This window comes from Gossypium raimondii, chromosome 10 (assembly GCF_025698545.1).
Source record: "Gossypium raimondii isolate GPD5lz chromosome 10, ASM2569854v1, whole genome shotgun sequence".
In the NCBI taxonomy this organism is placed as follows: domain Eukaryota; kingdom Viridiplantae; phylum Streptophyta; class Magnoliopsida; order Malvales; family Malvaceae; genus Gossypium; species Gossypium raimondii.
Genome location: NC_068574.1, coordinates 57,547,557 through 57,560,295, shown reverse-complemented (window position 1 = coordinate 57,560,295; position 12,739 = coordinate 57,547,557). Strand labels below are relative to the sequence as shown.

Sequence of the window (12,739 nt, the reverse complement as noted above, 5' to 3'; positions counted from 1 at the left end):
TTTCATTTGAGTCTTGCAAAGTGCTGCGTTTTGAAGGGCGAAATATTTTCTTTTGGTCCCTTTTGTTGTCTCGCATTCATTTTGGTCCTGTTTCGCTATTTTTGTTTAATTACTGATTTGCCGCCAAATTACTGCTTTTAAGTTTTAAATTAGTCCTTCTATCATTTTTAAACTGTTTCATTATTATTATTTTTTAAATTATGTTATACTATTCTATTATTATTATTATTATTATTATTATTATTATTATTATTATTATTATTATTTTATAACATGCATGCACTGTTGTATATAATATATACATACATGCGTCGTTTTATTTAATACATATGCCTATTTACATACGTTTTATTTATTTTCCTTATCTTTTTAACTTTTATATATTTTATGTTTTATAAATATATACATATACATTTCCTTTATGTTGTAAATATATAGACTTATACATTTTTTTCTATTTTGTAAATATATACATATGCATTTTTTCCTTTATTTTATTTTGAATACATGTTTTTGTGTTTGTTTTATTGGGTGTATTTTATTCCTTTTATTGGTATGTATACTTGTATATGTGTTAGATATATGCGTATATATCTTTGCAACTTTATTGTTATATTGTATTTGTATATATATATTTGCAAATATTTATTCGTGTATGCTGAAAATTAAAGGATCTGTATCATATTGCATATTAGCTCTTTAACATACCCTTATGAAAATATATTTTGGTTTTAACCCTTCATCAAAGTTATTTTTTTGATTTAAAGGTTTTTTTTTAATAAAAGCACTTTTGGAAGTTTGGGATTATCGAGGGAAATTGAGCCCTAACGTATTGGGTTCTGATTTTCTTTGTCAATCCTAAATGACCGAGAATATTTTTTATTCAAAATACATAAAAATCATTTTTGGGAACTTAACTCGTTGTGCCCTAACGTATTGGGTGTAACATGTTACTTTCTCGAAATGAAGATTTTCGTATAAAATAAAAGTGATATTCAAGTTTGGGGAATTATGAGGAATTGTACCCTAACGTATTGGGACTTGATTTCTTTACATGACTTGAACGATTGGTTATCCTTTTGCAAATTTCATCATTCAAGCTTATTTTAAAATCTTTTTAACTTTTGACACAAAGACATCAAATAATCAATTTGGTACCGATTTTGGGCGTTACGAGGGTGCTAACCCTTTCTCGTGCGTAACAGACTTCCGAACTCGTTTTCTCAAAATTCGTAGACCAACATAATTTTTAAGCTCGATCACACCTTAATAAAGGATCGGTGGCGACCCCAATTTTATTTTTAAAGTCGACAATTAAATTTTTGTTTTCAAAAAAACAGTTTCGACAGAGAGAATTTGAAAGCAGTTCAAAAATTCTGCTAAGTATTCTCCTTGTTTTTCTCTATATTTGCTCTCTCAACTTCTCTAAGCTCCAACAAATCGATAGTTAAGAACATCAAACGATGATATTTAGCTGTTTGGCAGCTGAGAAAACTTGCCATGCACGAAAGTAAATAGAAACATAAACTTGAACTTTCATTATTCCGGAACTCACACATTTCAGCAACTATCGCTCAGCTTATATACTAAGTACTAACTGAGAGAAACTGTTTGCTAGTGTCAGCCATGCAAGGCACGCACACATGCATACATACGCAACAACCCTAACAGCCTTTATTTTATAAAAACTTGAGAAATAAAAGTTCATATATCATAAATGAAAAACACTAAATTTATTGAATTTATCCTTCAAGTTATTTTAAATTAAAATTGAATTTGCATATGAAATAATAATCAATTTGTAATCACTCCCTTAGCTTTTTCACTTTACAACGATGAAAGTCCCCCCCCCCTCTCAAATTTATTCACTTAATCGGATCACTCTCACCTTTTTGCCCATTGTGGACCGGAACCTCATCGGTGCAATCCAACGTAGAATTGTTATCTAGTGACAACTTGGTCTTTCTTTCGATTTTATTTTGTTTTTGCTGGTTTGTTTTAAGGCTTGAAATAAACTCAACATCCTTAAAAGAAGATAGAATTTTTCGCCCAGTTCTATATTAGGTTGATTATTTAATTGTGTAAAATTATAAAATAAAAATAGAATGTTAAAATATACTTTAACTTCTTATACACTTTTGTATATTTGAAATCTAATTAGTCTATCTACTTTTATTTTTAAGATTTAATCTTTTTATTTTTCAATTTAAAAATCAAGTTTAGAATTGTTAGCATCATGAACATTCTTCCTATTAAATTCTTTTGTGTTAAGTTCAATGTTTTAATCGATTAACATCAATATTGTTATTAATGCAAATCCTCCTATTTCAAATTGAAAGTAGAACATATAATTCTCGTATGGTCCCAAGCCATAGAAATCTTAAACAAAAAGAAGAAAAGAAAAAGTACTAGCACTTTTTATTTTTTTTTTAATTTCTTTTTTCCCAATCCAAAGAATTGGCACTTAGAGGTAAAAGTTTCTTCAATGGTCCCATCTGACCTTAAAACGCTATACTAGTCTTAGTTAAACACGACAATCAATAATCAATATGTCGGTATTATATTAATATATGTTTATATCATAAATATTTTAAAGTATAATATATAATATAGATTTTAATTTATCAATAATTTAAATTATTTGTCGATTGAATTTTGATTTAGTTAGATATTACTATTAGTGTAAAGAAAACATAAATTTGAGGCGTTGTATAAAAATTTTGTTAATTAAATTTTGTTTTTATTTTTCTTTTTTAAAAGCTAAAAATAAAATCAATACTCTTAAGAAAAGATATTGTATGTTAAAATAATTTAATCATTGCTTTTAATAATATCAAAATATTTTAAATTTAATATATTAGAATGATGTTGTAGTCTATCACATTTAAGTATTTAATAGATTTGCACTCCATATTTATATATGGAGCAAGATAGATGATATATAACAACTTTAAAACTTAAAGATAAACTTCTTTTATCAATGGAATGAAATGGTACATTCACCAAACTTGATTTTATTTATCGATGGCCATCACATCACTAAGCTAACCAAACATAAAAACCATGCAGCCAATGACAACGACTAGTAGGAGGAAGAAGAATTTTGGTTTGGTAATGTTTACCCTACTGCAAAAATAAAATATTGTCTGGTATGATACAAGGAAAACTAGCAACGTTGAGAAGAAAACATTACAAAAGGAGGCTACAACATATAATAAGTGTGCGTTTTCATTGGAAAACTCATATGAATCTCCCCATGACCATGCGGAAACATCAAATAAATTCATGTAAGATCTCCCAAAGAAGGAAAGTGTTAGGAGAATCAAGGAAGAGAATGAATGAGGTGGTAGGAGAAGTGCTGTTAAGAACACTGCTACCCAAAAGGTGAACGTGTTGCAAAACAAAAATGAGGAGTATTTAAATGTCCAATCATCTAGATCCAAAACGTCAATTGCGGAGGGACTGGGTATGGGAGCAGTATTGAAGTCGGTTTTATGCAAAAATGTGTTGAGAGGAAGAGGCTCATCTTGACTTGAAGGGACTTGGTATTTCATGGATGGACTGTCATCAGGCATCTTTGGAGGGTTTAAAGAGGCTTCGTAAGTGGTTGTTATAATTAGCACTGTCACTACTAGAAATGTGTTGCGCATCTCATGTGCCATACCCTTCTTTACTCGACCTGCTCTTGTTGCCCATTTTTGAGACCGTGACATCTTGTCTTTTAAAGATTCGATGTGGAATGAAGAGATGGAGGTATTGGGAAGCGAGGAAGAGGAACCACTCAAACCTCCTGCTTTGCTTAGCATATCTATAATCTTATCCGCTTGCCTTTCATTCCATGGGTATTGTGATTGGATATCTAGTGCTGTCAATCCCTCCAAATTTTTGGCATTGATTTGGTCTCGCCTCATGTGTTCCAGCAATACGTTTACCACCTGTTAATAAAATATTCATATAAGTTACCCTTTTATCATACATATATACTCATCAATAACTGACTTAATGACAAAAATTAGCATATACCCGAGGTCTGTTTCTGATAGCTGCAATGTGTAAAACAGTGTTGCCATCAATGTCTGGCCAACTCAGTAGTTCTTTCTCCCATCGGGGTGACTCATACCAGCGTCTCATAAGCCACCCCACCAAGACTTGGAAAGCTTCGAACATGTCGTTTTTCACAGAAAGATGGAAAACCGTCTCATCTCGAACAGTCATATCTTCAATAGCCTCAGGACAAACCTCAAGAAACTTTTTCAAAAGATTCAAGTTTTCATTTTGAACCACATGATGCAGAGGAGTGAGGTCCTCCCTACCTTTGACACGGACAAGGCCTTCATCAAACCTGAGGAGTCGAAGCACTGCATGAGTTCTGTGATTTTGCAGAGCCAAGTGCATGGGGCTAAACCCAGCTTGGTTTAGCTTTCTTGCAAAAGTTGGCTTTAATTTGATCATCTCCATCATAAACTCAATATGCCCGGCAGAGGCAGCTACATGCAATGGAGTATGAAAAAAAGGCACATCATCAATACGCTCTAAAACATATGGATCATTCAGAATTTTTAGTTATTTGCTTAAGGAACGTTAGTTTGATTTCTTGTTTATTTGAAATCCAATAAATTTGTTTCACAGTTAGAGCATATCCCTATTTTGAAGGGAATTGTTAGTATTCTGATTCTCAGAATTGATATTTTTGGAAACAACCTACGTTGTAACTCAGCTATTTAAAGGGCTGAATACTGAATAACTTAAAAAACATATATATATACAAATAAAAACTATTCTCTGCAGTTTCTTCTCTGTTAAAGCTTTAAACTCTTTCTTGTATTGCTGCAACCGCATTTTTATGAATCCAAACTAGTTAGATTTCTTACACTGTATCGATGCAAACTGTACGTACAATCGTTCTTTGCCTTTACGGATGATTTAAGATGTTTGAGTCAGCACCTAATTCAATAATATACTGGAAAATCAGTAGTTAATTAATGATTAAATTACTTCATTTAATCAAATCATAACAATTACCCAACAATTATATCGAAATAACAAACTAGTTACCCTTAATTACACTTACGCTTCACAATTTGTGGGATCCTAATGGCCTATCGATCAAGAAAATTTTTCCCTAATTGAAATGGGTTTAAAAGCTTATTAGGAGGGTTCAAGAACTCAAATTAATTCTGAAAAAATATAGGCAAGAACCAAGAAATAAAACAACCCCCTTTCTTGCACATAGGCGCACGCACCACCACCCATGGTGGCCAAAATTGGTGCTGAATTTTAAAACGGTTTGAGATCTCGTTAAATTCTGGAAAAATACCTTTGAAATCATTTAAAATCCCCCAAATTCAAAGTTTGTAAATTTTGATTTTTAATGGACAAGATTAATTAAGAAATTAAAGAGAGAAGAGACATTACCCAAGCTGGTCGAGAGAAACGACAATTCAGAGAAACGACAATGCACTTTCTTGGCAATGTTCGGGGTCGATCTTGGAGTTCAAGATTTCAGATTTGAGGCTAATTTTAATGAGGAAAAATGACAACAATATGGTGGAGAATATGTTAACGAATCTTGTGGCAGAAAGAAAAAGAAGAAAGAGATGGTAAAACTAGGTGTAGGTGACAACAACAATGGGAGAAAGAAAGAAAATTGAAGAGAAAAGAGGAGAGGAAGTGGTGAACGGCTTGGGTAGGTAAAAGTTGAATTAAAGGCTAAAAAATACAGTAAAAAGTTATATTTATAGTTAGGGTTCAAGGGTACGGATGGCACACACATTAAAAAAACAAGGAATTTTGTAAAATTTAATTATTTCACAAAGGAAGGGATTCAAACTTGGGACCTCATTTCAAAATTTACAAAATTTACCAATACCTCATTTATTTTCTAAAAATGCATAGATAATCTTAAAAATTAAGGCATGACCACTCTCTCTCGATTCCCAAACCTGATTCTACTAACCTCCGATTTTCGAGATGTTACAATTTAATGCTTAACATTTCAGAATAAATTTAAAAAATTCAATTTATTTTAGAATACCTAAAATTATAAATTTTAATTGTAATTAGATTACATCTTTTGTGCAAATCAAAATCAACTTACCTTTAATCTTAAAGGGTATTTAACTAAATTATTGCAATTAGTGATATTAACCTATGCACACATCCAAAGATTTTCGATTTGATTTATTAATTATCTTTTGAAATTTCTCAATATGCATTCATTTAAAAATAATAATAATTATGTTTATTTTCTTTAAATTAAGAGTTATTTTTTAACTTCATCAATTATTTATTTATTTTATTATTTTTCACATGTAATTATCTTATTAGATTATCTAAGTAATAAATTATATCTCATTAAAATATTTCACATATTAAATTCCGTTACCTTTTCTTAATAATACTTTCATCAAATCTATTAAAAAAACTTAAATATACAATTAAAACTATTTTAATAAAACATGTTAATTTACCATTAAACTTAAAAATAAAAAGCCCTAAAGATATTCCATTGACCCATAAACATGTCATGTTCACATTCTCAAATATGGAAACTTAATAAATAAAATTTTCCAACTTTATTTGACAGTCGAGAGTCAACCAAAAATTGAAAACCATTACAAATACGTCATTCTAACATACAAAATCACATCACCAGTACTGCTAATTTGAAACTTCGGTTTTCTTCTACCGTGGTATAACCAATTGCTGCATTATATTTCAAAATCTTGATTTACATAATCATTGTATAGCAGGTCTGGGAAAAAGAAAGTGCTCTCCTAAAGGATGCAGATTGGAGTTTTCTACTGAACAAGATTTTTGTTGCCACGAAGCACCAATGCTTGGAAAGTAGGTTTTGTTAGTATCACATATACTTAAATTTTTGTATTATGTTCAATAGATTTTCTTTCTGAATTATATTCTTATGTCATTTTATAGCTTTTTTTTATTTAATGTTTTTTTTCTTAATTTCTGATTACAAACATATGTCTTACATGCTATAATTGTAAAAAAAATTGTCGAGGATATTCCATACAAGTAATGCTTAATAAAATTTTAAAATATCTACCTTCAAAATTGTGATATTTGAATTATTTGTACAAACAATTTTATTGATTGAGTCTTAGTTTGATTGATTTGGGTATTGTTATCAATGTAGAAGAATGTGTGTTCAAGTGCGCTGAAGTGCATTATCCTCCTATTTATAGGTTGAGAGGGGCTATGAATAATTCTAAGCATTGTATAAAAAAGAGCAGATATGAAATTATTTTTAAAAAAAGTTTTATCAATTTTTAAAATAAAGTTTTTAGAGGGAGAACTTAGTGGAGAGATCTTGATTTTATGTGTAAAAGTGTAATTTTTATACCGATGTGTGATACGACTTAAATCAATGTTTTTTCTAGATTAAATATAGTGGGGTTTTCTTTTTAGCTAGGCAAGGCTTAGAAATTAAATTGCGTAAATAATTGGTAAGTGCGAAAATTTTCAATTATTTATGATATTTTTTTCCCTTGAATTATCTAGAAAATTTCTGATTAATGAAATTATGGGCACATTTGTATTTTCCATATTATTTTGCCTATTAGGTTAATATAGGGGAGATGTGGACTTATTTGTAATTATGTTAGGCAGCCGCTTGGTTATGAAGGACGCCTCAATTGGACCACTCTCCCATTGTCGACGGGAACCTCATGGGTCCAATCCAACATAGAATTGCTATCTACTGACAAGTTGGTCTATTTTGTCTGAAATAGAAAGTTTTTCGATTTGTGAAAAATTATAAAATAAAAATTTAAATGTTAAAATATGTTCTAATTCCTTACATATTTTATATATTTAAAATTTAGTCTTTTTATTTTTTATTTTTTAGAATTAATCTTTCTATTTTTCGAGTTTAAAATTCAAGTTTAACAGTATTAACATTTTCTATTAAAATTTTTATGTGATATTTTGAAATTTTAAAAATAATAATTTGAAAATGTGAATTAGTCATTTCTTTTATTCATATCAAAATATTTTAAATTAAATATCTTAAAATGATTTTTAATTGATCACATTTAAGTATTTAACATATTTGGCCTTGATATTTATATAGAGAGAAAGATAGATGATATATCAATCAATATTAATAATCTCTCTCTATAATATATATATATATATACCAACTCTAAAATTGAAAAATAGTAATTTAATTTCTATGGGATGATGGTTAAAATTTTTATCAAACATGTACCCGTCTAACAAAGTATTTATGAACAACATGTTTGCTCAGGCCTGACTCGACTCGAGATATGTGCTTCCCATCTTATCCAAATATAGCCCGTATAAAATTAAAAGATTTCAGGCTAGGCTCAATCCTCCCATATTTACTTTATTTTTTTTTCTCAAAACTTAAATAAAACAATAGGTATTTAATAATGGGAATAAATTATATTAGGATGATTCTAAAAAGCATAGTTATTAGGTACCAATAAAATAGCGCCATGTCATTAAATTTTAAAGATAATAAATTATTATTAAACAATAATGTATACCTAATATATTCTCCAACTTATTTAAAATTTAATTAATTTACTCAAAATAATTAGTTTTTAAATTATAAACAAACATCTTTTTTTTTTCTTTTTGTACAAATTTTAATCATTTTTTCTTTCATAATTAGTTAATATTTTTTATTTTTGTGCAACCAATTTTTAAAAATATTAGTAAATTTTATGCAATTTTTTCATGTCATTGGCACATAGTTTTGGTAATTATTTTACCTTAAACCTCGAACCCCGAGGTTCAAGGTTCAGGTTGAGGGTTTAAAGATTTGGAGTTTAGGGTTCAAATTTAAGATTCAAGGGTTCAGGGTTTGGGTTCAAGGTTTAAAAACTTAGGGCTTAAAATTTGAGTTTGGGGTTCAAGGTTCAGGATTCTAGATTCAGGGTTCAGAGTAAAAAATTATCAAAATTATGTGTTAATAACATGGAAAAAATTTGTTGAAAGAGACCATGAATAATATGGTGGAAAAGATCCATAAAATAATTTATCCATAGATGAGTGTATAATAATAATTTAATGTCTTTAAAATTTGATGATGTGACAAAATTTTATTGGTACTTACAAACTTTAGCTTTTAGAATCTTATTTCCTTTAATAATATATTATACTCATTAGAATTATAAAATAATATTAACTCACTCAATTTAATATATATATATATATATATATATATATATATATATAAACCACTTCATCTAAACTTGATTTTATTTGTCGATGACCATCACCAATACAAACCCGAAAACTTCGTTACGGTTTCGGAGTTTAGATTATACGGACCCACTAAGCTGGACCATACATAAAAACCATGTAGACAATGTTAACGATTAGTAAGAGGAAGAAGAATTTTGGTTTCGTAATGTTTACCCTCCTGCAAACATAAAACATTGTCTGGTATGATACAAGGACAACTAGCAACATTGAGAAGAGAACATTACAAAAGGGGGCTACATCATATAATAAGTGTGCGTTTTTATTGGAAAACCCATATGAATGTTTCCATGACCGTGAGGAAACATCAAATAAATTCATGTAAGATCTCCCAAAGAAGGAAAGTGTTAGGAGAGCCAACGAAGAGAATGAATGAGGTGGTAGGAAACGTGATGTGAAAAACAATGCTGCCCGAAAGGTCACAGTGTTGTAAAACCAAAACGAGGAGTATTCAAATGTCCAATCATCTTTTTTGGAAACGTCCACTGTGGAGGGACCGGGTATGGGTTCAGTATTGATGTCGGCTTTATGCAAAAATATGTGGGAAGTGAGAGGCTGATCTTGACTTATAGAGAGACTTGGAATTTCGTGGATGGACTTTCATCAGGCTTCTTTGGAGGGTTTAGAGAGGCTTCGTAAGTGGTTGTTATAATTAGCACTATCGCTACTAGAAATGTGTTACGCATCTAATGTACCATACCCTTCTTACTTGACCTGGTCTTGTTGCCCATTTTTGAGACCGTGACATCTTGTCTTTTAAAGATTCGATGTGGAATGAAGAGATGGAGGTATTGGGAAGCGAGGAAGAGGAACCACTCAAACCTCCTGATTTGCTTAGCATATCTATAATCCTATTCGCTTGCCTTTCATTCCATGGGTATTGTGATTGGATATCTGGTGCTGTCAATCCCTCCAAATTTTTGGCATTGATTTGGTCTCGGCATGTGTTCCAGCAATACTTTTACCACCTATCAATTAGAATATTCCTATAAGTAACCCTTTTATCATGCTTATATTCCCATAAAAATGTATATTAAATATGAATTTAATTACTAAATATAATTACTATTTCTTTCAAATAGGTGACATTCGCGTGTATACGTGTAGAGGCTGACATCACATATAAATCCAAAATAATTAAGTGCTATAAAATGTCTAACACTTCGCCTGGAAAAAATAATCAAACACTTCATTATATCCTTAACATAATCATATCCTCTGCTAAAGCGTTTTTTCTTCACTCCATTTCTATATTCTGCAAATTTCCGCACCTTGCTATGGATGAGAGGATGATAGGTGCTGCACAAACAGGAGACATAAACATCTTGTACGAGTTAATTCTGAATGATCCATATGTTTTACAGCGTATCGATGATGTACCTTTTTTCGATACTCCTTTGCATGTAGCAGCCTCTGCAGGGCATATTGATTTTATGATGGAGATGATCAACTTAAAGCCATCGTTTGCAAGAAAGCTAAACCAAGCTGGGTTTAGCCCCATGCACTTGGCTCTGCAAAATCAAAAAACTCTAGCAGTGCTTCGACTCCTCAGGTTTGATGAAGGCCTTGTTCGTGTCAAAGGGCGGGAGGGCTTCACTCCTTTGCATCATGTGGTTCAAAATGGAAATGTTGATTTTTTGATCAAGTTCCTTGAGGTTTGCCCCGAGGCTATTGAAGATGTGACTGTTCGAGATGAGACGGTTTTCCATCTTGCCGTAAAAAATGACAGGTTTGAAGCTTTCCAAGTCTTGGTGGGGTGGCTTATAAGGAGCCGCCATAAAGCTGCCAACCGTTGGGAGAAAGAACTACTGAGTTGGGCAGACATTGATGGCAACACTGTTTTACATGTTGCTGCTATCAGAAACAGACCTCAGGTATGATAATTTTGCTAGTAAAATTATTTATGTATATATATACTCAAAGGTTACTTGTATGAATATTCTAATTAACAGGTGGTAAAAGTACTGCTGAAACGCTTGTGTGGAGACCATATCAATGCCAAAAATGCGGAGGGATTGACTGCACTTGATATCCCATCACAATACACATTGGATGAAGGGAGAGTGGACTATAAGGAGTCCATTAAAGATATGATAAGCAAAGCAGGAGGTTTGCGTGGTTCCTCTTCCTCGCTTCCCAAAGCCTCCATCTCTTCAATCCCCATCGAATCTTTAAAAGGAAAGGTGTCAGTTCTTAAAAAATTTGCAACAGTAGCAAGTCGTGGAAAGAAGGGAATCCCACATGAGACGCGTAACACATTTTTAGTAGTCACAGTGCTAATTATAACAGCCACATACACTGCCACTTTGAACCCTCCAAAGCAGCTTGATACCATTTCAAATTCCCAGGATTTCCATCTCACGTATGACATATCTTTAGGTTCAACCAGCAATGGACCCGTACCAAGTCCTTCACCCGCTGAAGAAAAAAAAATAAAACATATACTAGACGTGTCCACAATGTTTTGGTTATACAACACTTTAACCTTTTGGGCAGCAACTGTTTTAACTGCCTGTCTCCTACCCAGCCGTTCAATCTGCTTGTTTATTCTCATAACACTTTCCTTGTTTGGGACCTGTTACATGCTTTTAGTTGCTGTTTCCATACGGACACTCGAACTTCAGTATCCTCTCCATCTTTCGCCTCCTGGATCCGTTTTCTATTCTAAACTCAGAATTACTAATTACTGCTTTGCAACGGTTCTAGCTCTCGTGACATTATACAGGACATCCTATTATATGCTATACAGGTTTGTACCCAAAAGAAGTTTCTTCCTCCTCCTACAAGTCGTTTCCCTTTGCATCTTTGCTGTTATTCTTATTCTAGCTATCCTAAAGTCTGAATTCATAGTGGCGATTACCAAATACGGAATATGATAGACTGACAAAGGAAACTTGTTTAAATGAGTCAATAAGACTATCATTATAGGGTTGGATGCTGATATTAGTGTTTTGGATTTAGAAGTTAATAATGCTTCTGGGTTTATAGGCTGAAGACCATGAGCAATAAGTGATTGTAGAGTCGGTTCAGATTGAAAAGAATAAACATTTTGGTGAGCTCTGATTTCTAGTTGAATGTGGGAAAGACTTTCTGATAGGGGAATGGTGGTAAGTGTTTCAAATTTCCCTTTGTGGTCAATGTTTATGGGTTGAACTATGTTTTTTCACCCGTTAATAAATAATAAAATAGAATGTCTTTGTAATATAATTAAAGTTGGATCTAAATTTGATTGAATAAATTGTGAAAAATCGAGAGTTTCGAATATTAATATTTAGGTACTAAATTAAATAAATTTCTTTATATATTTAACAAATTATGTATTATTATATACTTATCCATTTCTCTTTTCTTCTTAACTTAATTTAACTTCAATTAAATTACTTAAAATAATTAATTTTTTAAATTATAAATAAACATCTTTTCTTCTTTTATAAATGTTAATATTTTTAGTTTTTTTCAGAAGTTAATATTTTTAATTTTGTAACCA

General features: G+C 31.2%; 2 protein-coding genes across 2 annotated transcripts; one reads left to right on the top strand and one right to left on the bottom strand.

The window, feature by feature from the left end:
- Positions 1 to 2,998: 2,998 nt before the first annotated feature.
- LOC105774994 (ankyrin repeat-containing protein BDA1) lies at positions 2,999 to 4,557 on the bottom strand (the record flags this gene model as incomplete). Its single annotated transcript, XM_012597544.2, has 2 exons — positions 2,999 to 3,935; positions 4,024 to 4,557. Coding segments are annotated over 2 exons (1,425 nt in total), but the record flags the coding sequence as incomplete, so codon positions are not given.
- A 5,879-nt stretch (positions 4,558 to 10,436) lies between these two features.
- LOC105776330 (ankyrin repeat-containing protein BDA1) lies at positions 10,437 to 12,520 on the top strand. Its single transcript, XM_012598922.2, has 2 exons — positions 10,437 to 11,126; positions 11,205 to 12,520. The coding sequence occupies exons 1-2, from the start codon at positions 10,530 to 10,532 to the stop codon at positions 12,126 to 12,128; spliced, it is 1,521 nt and encodes a 506-aa protein (XP_012454376.2). The 5' UTR covers positions 10,437 to 10,529; the 3' UTR covers positions 12,129 to 12,520.
- Positions 12,521 to 12,739: the final 219 nt, after the last annotated feature.